General features: G+C 40.3%; 2 protein-coding genes across 2 annotated transcripts in view; one reads left to right on the forward strand and one right to left on the reverse strand.

Annotated features, from left to right (window-relative positions):
* ACYP2 (acylphosphatase 2) overlaps window positions 1-20305 on the reverse strand; it is a 166983-nt gene that overhangs the window by 31407 nt on the left and 115271 nt on the right. The gene's annotated exons all lie outside the window — the stretch shown is intronic.
* Window positions 4609-7602, forward strand: TSPYL6 (TSPY like 6). The gene is given in 2 exon segments (XM_022597167.3): window positions 4609-5880; window positions 5883-7602. Coding segments are annotated over 2 exon segments (1236 nt in total). The 5' UTR covers window positions 4609-5291; the 3' UTR covers window positions 6530-7602.

A 20305-nucleotide genomic window follows, 5' to 3' on the forward strand; every position in this document is an offset into this window, starting at 1 on the left:
TCATAATTATTAACTTTCCCAGAGTAACTCATTACCCACACCCTGGTAACTCAAATATTTTCTCCCTACTTCTATATTTATATGCTATTTCTAAGAGGCAATAGAGATGACTGCAGCTATAAAGCTGCTTGGTTAATCACTCAAAGCTTCTTTTTTACCATTTCCTTTGCAAACACAGCTTAATGGTCTATGGGAAACAGAGGAAATTAACAAAGTGTACATCTCCTTCTCTTGTCTACCAACATTCTTTTGAGTCTTAAGTACAGAGGCCCTCAGCTTTCTAAACTGGGTGGCCTAGCCCAAAGAACAATATTTCTATATGCTAAGTCACCAAACAAACACACTTGTTTAAAGAATTTAGGCCAAGAATGAGAGATTCCTTTCAAAACAAGTAAGAACTGAATGATATTTGAGGAGTCAAAGAAAAATTATACAATTCACAGGCTCTCTTCATTCATCTTATATTAAGTTTAGCTTTTAAAACATCATGCTGTTTCTGTTTCCCAGAGAATTTAAACGTTCACAATTCTGTGATGTGCAGATTTGTGGCTAAACTGTACTCTTCCCCCAAAGCCATCTTCTTTCTTTACTCATATTTCTTCTTTTCTTTCCTTTTTCTTTCTCTTTCTCTCCCTCCCCCTTCCCTCTTTCTGCCTCTGGTTGACTAGATATTTCTGAGATTTTGTATTAGCTCTCCTTACTCCCCTTAAAACACTTTTATAGCCAGAATGTTTCAAGCCCAAAGTTAAAATCGTATTTTGTTCTTCTCAGTAGTTTCTAGTCCATACTCTAGGGCACAAGCAGAATGAAAGACCCCAAAAGAGAATAACATTTCGCACTGAACTCAAAAAGTATTATCACTACTCACTTTCCAATTTTCAAAAACATATACATTCCTTGTTTTTGATCACCTAACATATGTGTGACTTTCTTCTGCACACTTTGAGAAAGAAAAAAATAATAAAATACAGGCTCTGTGACATTAAGTAATATCAAATTCTAAACTTGTCTGCCTTTTGGCTAACTAATTTAGCCAAAGGAGGTGGTGTTATATAATTAACTTTGGCCCTAGAATACAGCTTTAAATCTCCTGGCATCAGTTTAAATCACCTAATACCCTGCATTCTTGCTATTCTCATGTCATTTCTCCCTCATTTCTCAAGGATTTTAGCTCCTGGCTTATCCTCACTTCTTTCTCATCTTATCTTTCAGTGATTTCAATATACACACAGGTGATCCTTCCCACCCAGGCCTCCTGGTACACTGACCTCCTCCCCTGCAATGACCTCGTCCTCAATATGCCTCATTGGAGCCCAAGTTGGATGGAGGAGTAGGGTTCTAACCAATTCCCTGCAGTCCACTCTCAGACCACTATCTCTCATCCTTCTAGCTCACTCTGGTACTTAAACCCAGGGACCCTTCAATTCCCTGGGTCTTCCAATCCATTGATCAGGCCACCTTTTCACTGTCCCCCATCCCTATACGTCCTTTACTCCTCTAGCTTAGATTCTAAGATCAAGATTATAATCATTCTCTTGCCCTTCTTGCTTCAGCTCTGACTAAATCCAACTCTGCTTACTCCTGCTGCACCTGTAAATGAATGTGGCTGAAGAGAAATTCACAACCATGCCGATGTGCCTCACTTCAAATTCATGATCTTAATGCTGTGTGACAATCATACCATATGTCGTAATCCAGTCACTCTTTGATTCTCTAGAAAACTATTTCCTACCCCTCTCTCCCCAGACTCCCACTGCCTCATTCTCTCTCTCTTTCTCACTTGAGTTGAATCTTGCTTTCTCCTTTACCGAGAACACTGAAGCAAAGATAAGAGAATTTCATAGACTCCATCATCACTTCTACCCACCAACCAGCAACTACACCCTCATACTTTGCCTTCTGGTTCCCATAGGTGAACTTGTCATGCTCCTATTAAAGGCTGACTCCTTCCCCCCTACATAGGCACTAGATTCCATCTGCTTTCACCTATTCAAGGACATCCCTCCAATGATTCTCCTTTCTCTCTCCTACATTATTAATTTTTGCCCCCTGCTGAATCATTCGCAACAACATGCACATATACTTCTTTTTCTCCCATTTTAAAGACGTTTTCTTTGACCCACTCTCCCCACCAGCCACCATCCCATTTCTTTGGAGCAAAATGGCAAGAGTCGTATATACTTGCTATTTTCACTTTCTCCCTTATGGATTTTCTCTTAAACCCATTACAGTCAAGCTGTCACCCTACCACTCCTCTAAAAGTTGTCTTGTCAAGTGATGACTCCATTTATTTCCCTTTTTGGCAAATTCCTCAACAGAATTATCAATATTCACTGTTTCCAATTTCCTTCCTCCCATTCCCTTTAAAACCTATTCTGACCTCCATCACTTTTGTTGTAAAATCCATTGGTCAACTCTCGTTTTACCTGGCCTATCAGCACCACGTCACACAGTTGAACACTTTCCTTTATACATTTGGCTTTCAGCGTACTGCACATTTTCAGATTCTCTCCTACTTCACTGGTCTCTCCTTAGTCTCTTACTGGTTCTTCCTCTTCTCCCTGACCTTGTAATTTTGGAGGCCTCAGGGCTTGGTCTATCGCTGCTCACATCCTTGGTGATTTCAGCAAGCTCTAACTACAGCTTTAAATATCATGTATGCTGATTATTTCCAAATATGTGTCCCCATCCCAGACCTCTCCTGTGCTCCAAACTCCTAATACCCACTTGGTATCTCAACTCTGTTGTCCAACAGTCATCTCAAACTTAACATGTCCAAAAGCAAACTTCTGATTTTCCTGCAAAGGTCTGCTCTCTCATAACCTTCCCTATCTCTGCTTCTGGCAACTCCATCCTATCAGCTGCTCAGGTCAAAATCCACAGAGTCATCCTTGACTTCTTTCCTTCTCTTATACACCGCATCCAATTCACCATGAAATCATGCTGGCTCTACCATCATACTGTAACCACTATCCACCTCCACTGCTACCACCTGGTCTAAGAAATATCATCTTTCACCTGTATTACTTTGATAGACTCCTAAAAGATCTCCCTGCATCTACCACTGGCCCCACACAGTCTATTCTTCACCCAGGAGCCAGAGTGATCCATGCAAAACATGAATCACATTTTGAGTCCTCTGTTCAAAATCCTGTAGTGGTTTCCCATTTCACTACGAATAAAAGCCAAACTTCTTACAATATCATGTAAGATCCTACTTGATCTGGCCTCTCTCATTCACCTTGTTCCAGTCACACTGATCTCCTTTTTATTCCTTGAACACCCTAAGCATGCTCCCGTCCTAGGGCCTCTGCTTAGCTCTTCTCTCTTCCTAGAATGCTCTTCTTCAGAATATGCACTTAGCTAAATCCCTCATCTTATTTGAATCTTTGCCAAAATTTTATCTTTTCAGTGAAGTTTCCTCTGCTTACCCTATTTAAAACTCCAATCTGCTCCCCACTCCCTACCCCCAGGACTCGCAATCCCCTTACTCACCTCTACCTATTGTTTTATCTATAGCACTTATCACTTTCTAATATGTTTCGTTTACTTTTTATCATTATTATTTATTGTCTTTCTCCTCTGCTAGAAACTCCAAGAGGGAAGAGATCTTTGTTCTGTTTAACAATGTATCCTAAGGGCCTAGAACAGTAGTAGGCATGCTACAGGCACACAGTAAATATTTGTTGAATGTTTAATAATGAAAAGAAATAGATTATATGCTCCTTGAAGGTTAGGTAGTATCTGTCTCAAAATCATTTAGCCTCATGCTAACTTTGTAGAAAGATTCTTTTTAAATTCTTGATTCTATTTATTATTTCTATATCTATTTAGGCCTTTCACTGCATTTCAGTGTTGATGAGTTATACATTTCCATGAATTCATATATTTCATCCAAGTTTGAAAATGTACCAGCATTGGGACTGACATATACACACTACTATATATAAAATAGTAGATAACTAATAAGAACCTGCTGTATAGCACAGGGAACTCTACTCAATACTCTGTAATGGCCTAGATGGGAAAATAATCTAAAAAAAAAAGTGGATATATATATATATATATATATATATATATATAACTGATTCACTTTGCCGTACACCTGAAACTAACACAACATTGTAAATCAACTATACTCCAATAAAAATTTTTTAAAAAAAGAAAAGAAAATGTACTGGCACAAGTCTGTCCAACATGTTCTCTTATATTTCCTTAAATCACTACTGTGACTGTATTTTTCATTCCAAATATTGTTTATTCTCTCTCCTTTTATTATTAATCTTTGCTTGATACTCTCTATTGTCTTTCATTAATTTCTCCTCTTCTATTCATCATTACCTCTTCTCTACTTTCTTTGGCTTAACTCTACTGGTCTTGTACACACTACTCAAGTTACAGTCTGTGACGAGTAAGCGATACAGTGCTCACCAATATTTCCAGTTTCCTTCACCTTCCAGTCTCAGGGGAGGATTATATTTCCCTGACCCCTTGAAGCTAGGCAAGGCCATCTGACTAGCTCCGGCCAATGACATACGTCACTTTTAATGGAAACATCTAAAAACCTATGCATGGGGAAAGGATGGTCTCTTCAATAAATACTGCTTGGTCAATCAGATAATCATATGGGAGGAAAAATGAATCTTGACTCCCCTCATACCATTCACAAAAAGCAACTCCAAATGGATTGCAGATATAAATGTGAACGATGTTAGAAAGGCAAGATTTCTTAAACAGGACACAAAAAGCACTAACTAAAGAGGAAAATGATAAATTGGAATATATGAAGATTCAAAACTTTTGTTCATTAAAAGGCATCATTAAGATAGTGAAAAAGCAACTCACGGAGGGAGAGGATATTTGCAATACACAGATCTGAAAAAGGACTCGTATCTAGCATGTATAATGCATTCCTACAAATCAACATGAAAAATATAGAACACGCAATGGGGAGAAGACTCGGACACTTCACAAAAAAGAGAATATCCAAATGGCAAAATCAAAACCACATGAAAAGCTTTCCAATTTCTTAGACACTGGGTAAATGCAAATTAAAACCACTATGTAACACCATCACACATACACCAGAATAATCCGAATAAAAGGGATGGCAGAAGCCACAAAAATAGACTCTATGAGACCGAGAGCGGGTGCCTAGAGACTGAGGGGTGAGTATCGGGAAACTGAAGGGTGGGCTGCGCAACGGGCTGGTTTGCATGAGTAAGTCTTTGATTAGGAAAACAGATGCCAACAAACAGCTGGTCAGGCTGCTACCAACATAAGCGTCCCTAATGGGGCCAGGGGATCCCTCTCCCCCAAACCCACAACCTCACTACTCCCGACCATGTCCTGGGCGACCTGGACCCACAGCAGGGTCAGAAGCTTCTAGAAGAAAGCAAGAGGATGAGGTGATGGTGGAGACGAGTGAGGGCAGCTTGGAGATCAAAGCACTCCCACCACCCCAGCTTCCGGTGGAGGGGGCGCACCCAGAGGGCGCCACGGGCTGCGGACCTACTCCCCAGATCCCAGTCGCTGGGGGTCGCGACCATGGAGCGGCCGAAGCGGGGTGGGAGGAGGTCGTGCCACCCGGGGAGGGTGTGGAAGCAGCCTCTGCCTCTGCGGCAGCAGACAGCAGCCTGAAAAATGGCTTTCAGCGTGAAACTGGTGGGGAGAAGGCCCTAGAAACCTGTGGCACAGAGCGGTCAGAGTCTGAGCTGATGATGGCTGGGGCGAAGGCCGCGGAAGCGAAGACTGAAAGGGGCACCATCTTCTCAGAAGCAGTGGACAAGGAGGAGAGGGTTGAAGTGGAGGAAAAGCCAGTGGCTGAGGAAATGGAAGTGGTGGAGGAGCACAGAGGGGTAAACGAGGTGAAGGACAAGGCAAGGCCCCGGCCCAGAGTGAGGGTCTCCACCTGAATCCCCTTGGAGGCCATCCAGCTGGAACTGCACACCCTCAGGCTGACCGGGCCTTCCTCCAGTTCGGGTGCAATTTTGGGCGCATGTGTCAACACTACCTGCAGTGGAGGTACATCCTGGGCTTCTGAGTCACTACCGTTCGGAACCACCCACAGCTATCTGCCCTGATTAGAGGCAGAGGTGCAGAGATGTTCAGGTACGTAGCAAATTATAAGGTGAAGGAACTCAGACATCCTAGGATGGGGTGCAAGTTCAAGTTCTTCTTTCGAAGAAACCCATAATTCTTCTTTCGAAGAAACAACTGGATTGTGAAGGAATACGAGGTCAGATCCTCGGGGCACATGGTGTTTCTTTCCACTCCGATCATATGGCACCCGGGCCATGAACCCCAGGCCTTTCTTCCTAGGAACCAAGACCTCATGTGCAGCTTCTTTGCCTGGTTCTCAGACCACAGCCTTCCAGAGTCTGACAGGATTGCTGAGATTATCAAAGAGGACCTCTGGCCAAATCCACTGCAATACTACTTCCGGGATGAAGGAGCCCATAGGGCTAGACTTCTCCAGACAAGGGAGCCAGTGGAGATACCCAGGCCCTTTGGGTTCCAATCTGGTTAACCTTTGCTCTTGGAAATACTCCCACACAGGTCCCCTACCACCTCCTGCCAGACCTAGGCCTTAGCAACAGCAAGGGTATGCCTTTGACCGATTTTGTGCTCACCTTTCTGCACCTTCCCTCCACTGGACATTCAGCTCTCTCAGCTTTCCAGATTGAGACCTTCGTGGCTATGCTGCACCACTTCCCCGTGACATGCTGTTGTGCATTAATATCACATGCTGCATGGTGGTAGTTCACACTCTTCTAAGCCAAATAAATGATGCTACAGATGGCACTGCCTTTGTCTGCACTGCTTGGACCCTGTTTGCTCCCAAGGCTTCTGGTCTAGTTACTACCATCTGGATTTCCAGACTTTTTTTTTTTTTTTTTTTTTTTTTTTGCGGTAAGCGGGCCCCTCACTGTTGTGGCCTCTCCCGTTGCGGAGCACAGGCTCCGGACGCGCAGGCTCAGCGGCCATGGCTCACGGGACCAGCTACTCCGCGGCATGTGGGATCTTCCCAGACCGGGGCACGAACCCGTATCCCCTGCATCGGCAGGTGGACTCTCAACCACTGCGCCACCAGGGAAGCCCTCCAGCTATTTTTAAGAGCTGTTTTACTCATTGGGCTCTGCACGTGGCCTGTGGACAATTGCTGGGCATTAATAAGGTCAAGAGAGAGAAGAAGGGGGCTGCTTGGTCTCTGGTTTATGCAACTCCGTTGCTCTTCCTGCTTCTCTGATCACCTAATGCTGCCTGCTACTGGCTACACCCACCCCCTTAGGCTGCCACCTGCTGGATGAACATTTTCTAGACCACTGTCAGCTCCACTTTCTGGTTTTTGGTCAACAAGGATCTTCAGAACTGGTGGTAGACCCAGGCTTCCTGCCATCATATAAAAGACCTTTCTATTTCTCCCCTAAAAGACCTCAATTCCTCACCATCACTCAGGAACCCTACTGACTGTCAGGCAAGTGGTTGAGGTGACGAGTTAGACCCTATTTGCATGGCAAGGATAATGATGGTGTCCTTGCTAAGTACCAGGCTTTCTCAGCCTCAACCAGTGAAGCCATACAAAACTTAGGTACTTTTGGGGCTTCCCGGGTGGCGCAGTGGTTGAGAGTCCGCCTGCCGATGCAGGGGACACGGGTTCGTGCCCCGCTCCGAGAAGATCCCACATGCCGCGGAGCGGCTGGTCCCGTGAGCCATGGCCGCTGAGCCTGTGTGTCCGGAGGCTGTGCTCCGCAACGGGAGAGGCCACAACAGTGAGAGGCCCACGTACCGCAAAAAAAAAAAAAAAAAGGTACTTTTATCTCCCTTCCTCATCCTGAATATGAAGAAGTGCCAGCAGCGCCAGGGTAGGTGTACAGTTTCTCCTCTATTTCTCACCTCCCTCTCTTTCTCATATCACTTCTATCTCTTTTTAAAAAGTGGTAGCTCAGAAGCATCTGCAGAAGCAGGCTTTTCGGTTTAACTTGGCTGTTTATCATTTCCAGAGGCAGAGAGATGGTCCTGTCAAGGAGACTACCAGAGCTTTCAGTCCCTCTCTGCCTTCTTCCCAGCCCTCACCCATCTATAGCAATGCCTAGTTGGTTTAAAGAAAGACATACATGGAATGAATGGATGGAAGAACTAAAGAGATTGTGATGGATGCCCGCCCTGAGAAGGAAAACTGAACAGACGGCCAGAGGCAGAAATAAGCCAGGGGAAATATGGGCCTAGAATAAACACAGGATTGACAGAGCCTGCAAGGAAGGGATACCTTCTCTTGTTAGTGGAGAAGTACTTTTCTCAGGATTGGGATGGGAGAATTGAAGGTGGTTTGAAGTGCTATGTTGCCGAAAGATGATTTTTTTTAAAGAAATACAAACAATGCAACTTTGTGTGTTTTATGTAGAAAATTAATACCATGCCCTTAATTTTACTAGTATTTAGTAAAACCTTATTACTTTCTCTGTTTCTGTTTACTGGGAAGATGTGGTTGTATAGATTTTCTTTTGCTTTCAGTTGGGAACATTTGGGAGAATGTTAATTTCTTTCTGGTACAATATGGAGACTTTTGTGAATATTCACACAGTTTTCAACTCGTTTCTGTTAAAACTGTATCTTTAGAAGTATAATTTGAATAACTTGGTCTTATCAGACTCTGAAGACTTTGGAAACTGTTGTCTTTATGGAAAAATAACCTACAAAAAAATTGTGGCTCTGATTGTCTTGACAATTCACCCTGGTAACAACTTAATAATTGATGTATCTCTTTTCCTAAATGACAAAAATACTTGTGAGATTGCTCTGTAAAATTGGAAGTGTACCATTGGCATATTTATCTTTCCTTATGTGCACCTTGGTAAAATAAATGCACGTAAACAAAACTAAACTAAAAGGATGAAAAATAACAAGGGTGGAGAAATACACAGAGAAACAAGAATGCTCATACACTTCTAGTGGAAGAGTAGCTTAGTACAGATACTTTAGAAAATTGTTTGGCAGTATCTATGCACACCCTCTGATCCAGTTCTGGGAATATACCCAACAGAAATACATGCACTGCATATATTCACAAAGACATGCATAAAAGTGTTTATAACAGCCCAATTCTAAGAGCAGGAACTGCACCAGCATCTATCAACAGTAGAAAAAGTTAAGTTTTGCAATACTCACACAACGGAATACTATGAGAAATAAAAAACTATGCCTACGTGCAATAATGTGAATGAATCTCACAAACATGAGGTTGGATGAAGGAAGCCAGTCACAAGAGGACATGCTGTGTAATTCCATTTATATATGAATTTTAAGAACAGGTAAAACTAATCTGTGGTGGTAGAAGTTGGAATAGTGATTACTACCAAGGACAGTGAAGAGTCTGAGATTTTGCCCTGCTTACAAACTATTATGTTCCCTGCCTAGTTAACAGCTGCTGAGTCAAGAGACAAAGAACCTTACAACTCAATAGCCAGTGTCAGTATTGCAGCAACTTCTTGAGCCCTGCTTCCTAATTATGCAACATGAAGAAAGCCAGGTGACACCTGCACACACGCTGGGTTGCATTACAGGAGAGGAACCCTGAGTTTAGGTAACCTCAGTTTTATAATGGGAAGTAAACATGCCTACCCTTTGCTTTGAAGGGAGACATCTTTAACATACTAAACAGTATAATAAAAGACAATAATAAGAGACACAATCTCTATTTTTTCAAGACTTAAGCAAAACTGCCCTTTTCTCTGGAGAAAAACACTCTCTCTTGTCTTGCAAGGCTATTCAAATAAACTTGAAAGGGTACTCTGAACAAAGGCAGGTGGTATCTCTGCTCACAAGATGTGCAGAAGTATCAGAGACCCATGATAATTGTCTGCCAACAGTTGTGGGGTGGGGGCGGTACCTACTGGCTGGAAGGGAGGATGATGGTGGATTCTGAAGGGCTGGGGATGTCTGTCTTGATCTGGGTGCTACATACATGGGTGTATTCAATTTGCGACACTTCATTGAGTTGTACATTTGTGAAACATTTTTCTATATGTATATTTAATAAAATATGCTTGCTTAAGAAAAACAAAAATTAAAAAGAAACCCAAAGTAAGCAAAGAAAAATAAAACAACAAAAACAACAACAAAACCCACCATCTTTCTGGAACTTCAATGCTAGGAAATGACTGGCCAATTTAAAAGTATGTTTCAGGTTTTTCGGGGGTAGGCTGTAGGTCCATATATTAGAATTCTAATAGGATCATTTACTATACCACAAATGGTTAAAATCCATTTCCTGGGGGGCGGGGAATTTTTATCTAGGTATGGGCCATCAAGCTTTAGTATTTATATTGTTCCTGCTCTTTTTATCAACTGACTTTTATCAGAGTTGAGTTGTAAACAGTTTATTTAATTATGGTTTGTGATGGTTCATTTTCAAAGCTTAGCTCTTCCAGCTAAATAAACGATAAAAGCCAAATATTATTTAGTTCTGTTGTTCAGCAAGGATGATGCTATTTCTGAGATGACCCCATCACATTCTTGCTTCTTAAGATGGTCTGCATCAAAGTTTCATAGCCTTTCTTTTTAGCCCTCCCTCTTTGAGGTATAAATATTTCATTGAGTGAAAAACAGAATTTCAAACTACACCTTTGGCACATGCCATAGAAGACTGCAGTATTAATAGCAACAAAATCTTCTGTAAAACTAAAGAAATCATTTGGTTTGGCTTATTTGAGCAAAACCTTTCCACTTATGTATATAACAAGGTATTTGGGGACAATAAGGATAATTCAGTGTTGAAAATGGCAGCAGGGTTTTTTTTTTAACATAAAGGATATAAAAACATGTACTGATATGTAAGATTAACTTATTGCCTTTGAAACATAAGGTAGACTTAATTAGGCTTTTTACAATTCTTACTATCAATTCACATCACACATTATAATTTTAAATGGCATCCATATGGATGGCTTGCCCTGAATTTTCCAATGGCAAAATTTTCTCTTTGCTATTGGTAGCTAGAAGCATAAGAGATGCAGGATACTTTGATTTATGTAAAGGAGTCTAAAATTCAAGTTTAGTCTGTCTTACCAAAATAGATGAGGATGGGAAAGGTGGTAGGTGGGATTTTTAAATTTAGCATTAAACTAGAGTCTAGAGCATTAAACTAATAGTGCACTGAGTTATAAGTTGGGGCACCTGGGTTCTAAAGGGCTCTGCTGTAAACTAGGCAAACCGATTAATTCTAAAGACACAGTTTTCCTCATCTTTTTAGTAACAAGTTTGAAGCATCATTTCTTCTAAATCTGAAGATTTACTTACCCCTTAAATATAAGCTTTCCCCAAGGTTCTGTGGCCTCCCCCAGCTTACTTTATCTCTGCTCTTCCTGGGTGACCTTAGCCACTTCCAGAGCTTCTGCCATCACCTTTGAGAAAATGACTCAAATTGGAATCTCCAACTCTTACTCTAAGATCAGGGTTTGACATGTCCTTTTGCACAATGTTTCCAGAATTGCTCTCTTCCTTTCCATATCTATTTTTACTTCAACATCTCTTATCTACATTACTAAAAATCTCTAGGCTTCCCTTCCTGAATCTGATCTTTCTCTTCCCATCATTCACACTACTGACAAAGTGATCTAATCCCTTTTGTAAAAATATCCTTGTCAACACACCACTGCCTGCAAAAGAAGGTCCTAACACCCTACTGTTGCATTCAAGGTCAGCTACAGCCAAGTCCCTCCCTAACATTCTTGCCAGCATCTACTCACATTGGAGTCCTTGCTATTCCTCAAGCAGCCCATGCACTGTCTTGCCTCCGTGCCTTTGCTCATGATTTTCCCTCATCTTGGATTCTCTTCCCCGCCTCCTTATCTTTGGAAATCCTGCCATTCCTTCTAAATTCAATTCAAATGCCATCTCCTCTAAATAACCTCTAAAACCTCCTACTTCCCATAGTATTTTATTTCATACAAGTTTATATTTGAGTTAGTTCTTTATATGTGTTAGTAGTGTAGATAAGCCTTTGTCTCTCAATTTTAAGTTATTTAAGATCATGTTTAGGTATCTTTTTCTTCTGTGATGAGTAAGACACAGTCCCTGTCTTCAAGTAGCCTACAGTCTTGCTTGGGAGCCAATGTACAGTGTAAGAAATGTTAAAATAAGTGCAAGCATAGAGTGCTATGGGACCATAAAATAGGACTATTCTGCCCCCCCACCCCGAAGTTAGGAATATTAAGGAAGGCATATATTATAAAAGGTGGCTTTTAAGTTCCTCTCTAGACACCATACTAGACTGTAAGCTTCTTCACAGTATGGAATCTATTTTTTCATCTATATATCTTTAAGGACATATATTTTATATCTAGTACAAATTAGGCACTCCAAAATTACTTAATGAATGTGTAAGTAAAAGATGCCTGAGTCCTTTATAGCTCTAAATGTGTAGAGTATGAATCATATTAGTCTTTTGTAGTGGTTTATTCCACTTATCGGTGGAAAATGGTCAAAAAATAATTGGCTACTGAAAACCTAATTTAAAAAAGGTAATAACATATTTTTAGGCTTGAGGTTTTAGGTAAGTGTTAATTGCCATGCCTGCCCAAATAATTCCCAAGAAAGAAGAGCCAGGGCAGACTTCAGTCAAATCCTTACAAGTACCTTAGTTCTAAGTCTCAGAAAGGAGGCTATGTCGATAACTGAGCTGTTTTGCAATTATAGATCCAAATTGAGTAAAAATTGTGATATTTGTTCCTTGACCTCTAACTTCATGTAATTTAAAGAAAAACAACAGGCTGTATTATGGCTCTTAACAATAGGCTATACTAATAATAGCTCTCATTTATTCAGGGCTTACATCATGGTACCACTGTGCTAAGCACTTCATGTGCATTATTCTCTCCTTATACAACTCTGCCAGGTATTCCTGACTCCATTTGCAGATTAGGGAAACAGGACTCAGTTGAGATTATGTTACTTGTGTTCAGTCAGTCAGTCAGCCAGACAGTGGTAAAGCCAGGACTCAAACCCAGGTCTGACTCCAGAGTCTAGTAACTATACATGGAGAGAAATACTATCTTGTTTTACAGTAGAAAATAACTTGCCAAATGGCTTTTTCCCATTTGTATACAAATTTTCTTAGCATATAAAATGTTTTACTAATTTCTATGTTTATTAAAGTTATGACACATCAAAATCAGAAGTACAGTACTAATAATATAATTGTTTTTTTCCTTTGAAGATTGTAAACATATTAGGACCTAATTTCTTTTGATATCTGAATACCACTCACAAATGAATATAAGACACAATGGCATTTATGACATGTCTACTGTTGGTTCACATCCCTTTGCTAAAGGCACTGTCACAGCTAAAGCATATTTTCAGGTGTTCAAGTGGCTCCAGCAAGCTTTCGGCTTTAATTCTAGGAGTAACCAGCAGTATTTGGAAGACAATGCATTTTGTCCAAGAAGACCAAATAGCAGAGGTCTTCGGGGTGGGGAAGGGATTACGTCACTGTCTAAAAATCCTTCATAAACTTGGCTCCTCGGCAGTGGGGAAGAATGTAGAGCCAAGCCGCACATGTGAAGTCCCAACAATTTGATGAAAAGAAAGGGATAAAATGGGAAAATCTCAAGGAAAATGCACAGTGGAAGAGAAAAATAATCATAAGTTTTCAGTGTTAATTTTGTGTACCCAAAAGAACACTGGTGTGAGACCTAAGATACAATGATTTTTAGCTCCAGCTTGTTTTCCAATGTAATTTTGGGACTTCTGGGGGGAAGTAATTGGAATTTATTACTGTGACTGGAGTTTATTACTCATGATGGGAGTGAGGTGGACTAGAAAGTCTTAAGTTTCCTTTTAGAGCTTTGATCTTATCATGCTAGGGAGGCTGCAGATACACACGCCTGGGGCTTTATTATTTAGAAATATGTTTAAACTTAAGAAATAGATGGACACCTTCTTAGCTTGATAAAGTATACCCTGGTCCTAAAGTGACCATCAAGCTTACTGGGGAAACAGTAGAGGCATCCCCATTAAAGTCAGGAACAAAGAAGGATGTTCACTTGTCACTACTATTACTTAACAGTACTGGATGTTAGACAATATAGTTAGTAAGAGAAAGAAACTAGAAGTACAGAAATTCAGAGAAGGAAATAAAAACTATCACAATCATTATGGAAAACCTGAGATATTCAACTGAAAAAGTACTGTAAACAAGAAAATTTAGTAAGGTAGCATGATACAGAATTACTATATAGATATCAATACATTTCAGATGAACAAACATAGTGAGTTTAAAGTGAAATGGGGAAAGACTCCATTTACAATAGCAATAATGAAAGATGAAATATCTAAGAAAAAGAACTTTTGAAATGTGTAAGATTTATGAATACAATTTTAAAGCATTCCTGAAGGAGACAAAGTGAACAGCATGCCAAGTTCTTAGGAAGTCTCAATCTCATAAAGTTGTTCTTCCTAAGCTAACTTAGAAATGTACTGTAATTACAATAACAAGGCCAAAACTTGAGGAAGGGGTGGGGGAGAAAGCAAATTCCAAAATACATTAAAAAAAAAATGTCAGCTTCCCCGGTGGCGCAATGGTTGAGAGTCCTCCTGCCGATGCAGGGGACACGGGTTCGTGCCCCGGTCCGTGAAGATCCCACATGTCGCGGAGCGGCTGGGCCCGTGAGCCATGGCCGCTGAGCCTGCGCGTCTGGAGCCTGTGCTCCGCAACGGGAGAGGCCACAACAGTGAGAGGCCCGCGTACCGCAAAAAAAAAAAAAAAAAAAGAATGTCAACGAAGCCTCCAAAAATAAATACAAATGAAGGGGGCTATTTCTAACACTTATTATAATATAAAGCTACAATAATTAAAAGTGTAGTACTGACACAAGAATAAACAAATGAATCAATAGGATGGAACAGGAAGTCTAGAAATAGACCCCAATGCATACAGAATTTGGTGTATAACCATGATAAACATGGCATCTGAAAGTGAGGAAAAGATGGACAACTCAAAAAATTGTCTAGACAACTGGAGAGACATTTTTAATAAAATTAAGTTGGATTCATGCCTCATGCTGTACACCAGGTAAATTCCACAGGAGCAAAGATTTAAATTTTAAAAATACAAAATCGTAAAAATACTATAAGAACACAAAGGAGAACTTCTTTATTAACTTGGAGTGGCAAGGCCTTTCTATTATTTAAAATCTGGAGGCATAAAGGAAAATATTGATAAATACAACTACTTGAAAAAAGTTTTTAATCTACATGGTAAAAATAAAATCCATAAGAAAGTCAAAAGAAAAATCACAAACTGGAAATACATAAATTCATAACAAGCAAATTTTAGAATGGTGAGAAAGGATATATACTAAAGGGCTGCAAATCACTGATTCAGGGATTTGCCAAAGAAGGAAGCTAACTTTGGATTATACAGTTGGCCGTCCGTATCCATGAGTTCGACATCCAAAGATTCAGCCAATCACAGATTGAAAATATATATATATTTTTAATTCCAGGAAGTTCCAAAAAGCAAAACTTGAATTTGCCACATGCCAGCAACTATTTACATAGCATTTACATTGTAATAGGTATTATAAGTAATGTAGAGATGATCTAAAGTATACAGGAGGACGCTCATAGATTATATACAAACACTACACCATTTTATATAAGTGTCTTGAGCATCCTCGGAGTTTGGTATCCATGGGGGAGGGGGGTGGTCCTGGAGCCAATCCCGTTCGAGTACTGAGAGATGACTGTATACTTTACCTAAAGCACCAAGTATATGTCAAATACAATCCTATTTTCCATTTTAATGGAGGAAATCAATAACCACACCACCACTGAGGCAAAATGAGTAGACAAGCCTGCAGTTGTCTCAGGGACATCAGTGATGGGCTGGGTCACCTCAGGATTACTAAATTCTGTAAGCATATCCTGTTTGCCAAACCTGGTGGTTTCCATCCTGTTTGATGCTCTGCTGTAATTGCTGCAGACAGCAGTGACCTCACTGTGAAAGTCGTTTCTATAGTGGTGTGCATGGATTTGCACAGGTTAACTCAAATATTATGAATACGGCAAACCTGCCGTTACCTTCACCAAGCATGCAATGTAGTCATGGTGTCTGCACTTTTGTTAGGCCTGTTATAAACACATAGGTAATTTCTCCCATATACTACCATTTCATCTGAAACATTTTCACACTCTTAACAGCAATACATTTGATTAATAAATCTGGTATTATGGAATATGGTTTATCTCTTGAACAAAAACTTTATTTGATCATTCAAGAGAAAACTATGAATACTTCTTCTTCTCCTGACATAGGTAAGTCTCTATCTCATAGAGGAAAAAATACAAAACCACAAAACTTTTTTGCAATCTCTTCCCCCATTTGACTTCAGATAGAAACAACACAATAATATCAGAGGTTTCAATTAAAGAAGTTTGAGGGAAAGCCCATGGTTATTGCACCTTGAATCTTTTCAGTCAATTTTTTTCAAGTTAGGCCTACCTCTTGAGCACCTGAGAACACATTTCAAATACATTTTATTAATAGAAGGTTTCTTTCTTAGCTTCAATATCACATTTAAAGCAGCTGGAAATTTTAGAACAGTCCAAGAACATACTTGTTATTTCCATGGAAACTTGGATAAGGGTCAGCTGGCCTATGTCATAAATAGTTTCCCATGATATGCCACAATTACAGATTAATTCAGCTTATAATAACTGAACTGATTGAATTAAAAATGTTTTTACTCGCAGGCATTTGCCCAGAGGGGATAGGGTGCTCCACTCTGGTACTCCTTGCTCCAAGGGTGAAAAGAATATATTCTTTGGGCCATGTCTATGGCACTTGCTCTCCAGCTAGCCAAAGGAAGAGAAAAGAACAAAAATAAAGGCTACCAGATTAAAAGGGAAGATTTTACCAAGAAAAATAAAAAGGTACAAAACCTCTTTACCTCAATGAGAACAGAAATGCATCCCTTCGGCCTAAATGTTTTCTTTCCAGAATTACTAAAATAAAATAAAGTGCTAGATCTGGGTTCCACGGCAAAAGTAAAAGGGATCTTATTTTGCAGCCTAAGCCACTGAAGCCGGAAAAACACAGGCTGCTTGGTAATAATAGCCCTAGGTCTAGCCCTCAGGGTTTCTCACTCCTACATTATTGTGTTCCTCACTCCATGTGCAGGAGGGCTGCTCATCTCAGAGTTGCTTGTCTAAATTGCACGCTTTGTAATATAAGCCTCAGTCTTGGGAATTTTCACTTGTTATGGTATTGATGAGGCAGGGGATGCTGCAACGACAAACTTCTGAGGACCAATAAAAATGGGAAAACTAAAAGTTAGAGAATGAGAAAGGTATTGATGACTTTAGGTGTGCTACAGGAGCTCTGATGAGAGACAACTTTTTCAAGTTATTAGTCAGAAAAAGAAATATCTTTTTTGGAACAGGAGAGTGAGTTCTCTAGGCCACAAAAGTTTTCAAGTTTTACTTTTCTGGGAAAAGGCAATTTTCTTTTATGATTCTCTGCTTGCCATGTTTTGGTACACATGTAGACTGATTCCTGAATGAGGTGTGTTTTTCACCATAAATTAATCAACTGATACCTAGTTTTTCTCTCTCTTCTTAGTTCAAGGGTTGTGACTTCATTTCTCATCTAAAATTTAGTTTCTAAAAATACACTACTGAGATATGGTGATATTCCCTTCCCCCAACACTTCTGTGGAGACGCTCAATCCTACCCACCTTCATTAGAGTAACCCCAGACCAACATCTTACCTAACCATGGAATTGTCCAAAAAGACTGTATTCACATGGACACCAACTTTTAACTCCCCACAGTTACTCCACCCACTAGCAGATATAACTAGGTAAAAATGTTAAATTTCTGCAACTTAAAGTAATAATACTAATGAATAAATTAAAGTCAAGCAACAGACTGAGGAGAAACATTTGCCACATATGTAACAGATAAAATTATTATCCAAAATAAATGAAAACTCCTACGAATCAAGAACAAAAACGTAAAATACCACAACAGGGACAAAGTACATAACAGGAAATTCATAGAAGAGATACAGATGGTTAATAAACATATGGAAAGATACTCAACTGTATTAATCTGTAAAGACCTAACTTAATCAATAATGAGATTTTTAGGGCTTCCCTGGTGGTGCAGTGCTTAAAAATCTGCCTGCCAATGCAGGGGACACAGGTTCGAGCCCTGGTCCGGGAAGATCCCACATGCCACGGAGCAACTAAGCCCGTGCGCCACAACTACTGAGCCTGCACTCTAGAGCCCGCAAGCCATGACTACTGAGCCCATGTGCCACAACTACTGAGCCCGTGTGCCACAACTACTGACACCATGAGCCACAACTACTGAAGCCCGTGCACCTAGAGCCCATGCTCCACAACAAGAGAAGCCACCACAATGAGAAGCCCGTGCACCGCAAAGAAGAGTAGCCCCCACTTGCCACAACTAGAGAAAGCCCACGCACAGCAACAAAGACCCAACACAGCCAAAAATAAATAAATAAATAAATTATTTTTTTTAAATGAAAAAAAAAAAAGAATAACCCCAGACCCCCTCAACCATCCACGGGGTCACACAGGTAGGAACACCACATTAACTTCATTCTGAGAAGAAATCCCCACCTCTAATGACAGAATTCTCAGCCCCTGGACCACTGGGGTTACACTTCCTTCTAGGGAACACTCCCAATTTTTAATTGGTGAGTATATGTACAATTTTTGATATAAATACTTTAAATTTAGGGATTATTTTTAAAGTACATAGTTCTCACAAGAGAAGAATTCTAAAACTAAATTCGTATGTAAACATATGACATTTAGAAATATTTACCAGTTTCTTCTTCCCTATTCCATCATGAAGACAGCTTTTTGGCGAGCCATGACTAAGCTCCTATATTTGTCTGCCATCTCACCTTCTTAGGTCGCCATAGGTGGTAAAGTAAGAATCATATTAAATTTTAGCTCAGCTGTGATAATGCTGCGCCCCTTTCTAACCTTGGTGGATTAGACAACCCCCTGGAGCTTCTTAGTCATTATGAGCTCAGTGCTTCTAATGAGGACAGATGGCACAGCCCCAAATAGTCCTCTAGATCATAGCAGATACTAACAATCCTATTTCAGGGGTGAGGAATGGGAGGAGCAGTGAGGTGGTGGATGCTCTCCTCCTTCACTTTTCTAGGAAGCTTCATTTTATTTACCTCATTAGCTTCATTATAGACTAGAAAATACGTGGGCGGTGGGGGAGACTCTGGGTTGATGACTATCAGTTCCATTTCTGTTTTGAAGCTGACTAAACGCACAAGACAGAGGCCATTCTCGCTCTCTTTATAGGCAGTGAAATGTGAGAGTATGGCATCTTTTCTTTCAGGCAGGATCCCTTTGAGACATTCTTGGAAAAGCAGCGTAATCCATGAACATCGGGAAGACATGCTGACCTCAGGCAAGCTAGAAAAATACTGTAGGTGCCGGTGAGGCAAAATCATTACTATCAGAGGAGTCAGTTCTCCAGCCAAGGAGCTTTGACCTACACGACAGGTTCTTTCTGAGTAGCTATAATGCCTGCATGCTGTGTGTAGGTCTAGGCATTAGAGGTGGATTTATGATTTACTTAGGGAAATAAATGTACAAAAGACATGTAGAAAATCAGAGTTAGGGTTTTTTGCCCATAAAAAAATGATGTATTCATGTGAGTCCCTAAATAGCTACATAATAAATAGATATCCCTACAAACCACAAATGAAATAAACCAGGCATTACCCAGGTGCTGGCCAATTTAGCCTTTGAACTTATAAGCATTCACAATATTTTGCAAAAGTAATTGAATAAGATTTTATGTCCAATCATAATAATTTCACACTATGAAAAACACTGGAAGTGTCTTAAATATACCTATTCATTAATTCACTGGAAAATAATGCATATTATTTGGTAGGTACTATGAACTGAATTGTACACTCCCAAAATTTGTATGTTGAAGCCCTAACTCCAATGTGATAGTATTTGGAGATGGGGCCTCTAGGAGATCATTAGGTTGAGATGAGGTCATGAGCTGGGTCCCTAATGATGGGATTAGTGCCCTTACAAGAGGAGAAAGAGACACCAGAGCTCGCTCTCTCTGCCATATGAGAACACTGTAAGAAGAGAGCCATCTGTAAGCCAGGAGGACAGTCCTCACCAGAACCTGACCATGCTGGCACCCAGATCTTGGATTTCTAGCTTCCAGAACCGTGAGAAAATAATTCTCTGTTGTTTAAGCCACCTGGTCTATGGTATTTTG

Source organism: Delphinapterus leucas, chromosome 13, assembly GCF_059928025.1.
Source record: "Delphinapterus leucas isolate spDelLeu-1000000601 "Yukka" chromosome 13, BTC_Dleu_Yukka2, whole genome shotgun sequence".
Classification (NCBI taxonomy): domain Eukaryota; kingdom Metazoa; phylum Chordata; class Mammalia; order Artiodactyla; family Monodontidae; genus Delphinapterus; species Delphinapterus leucas.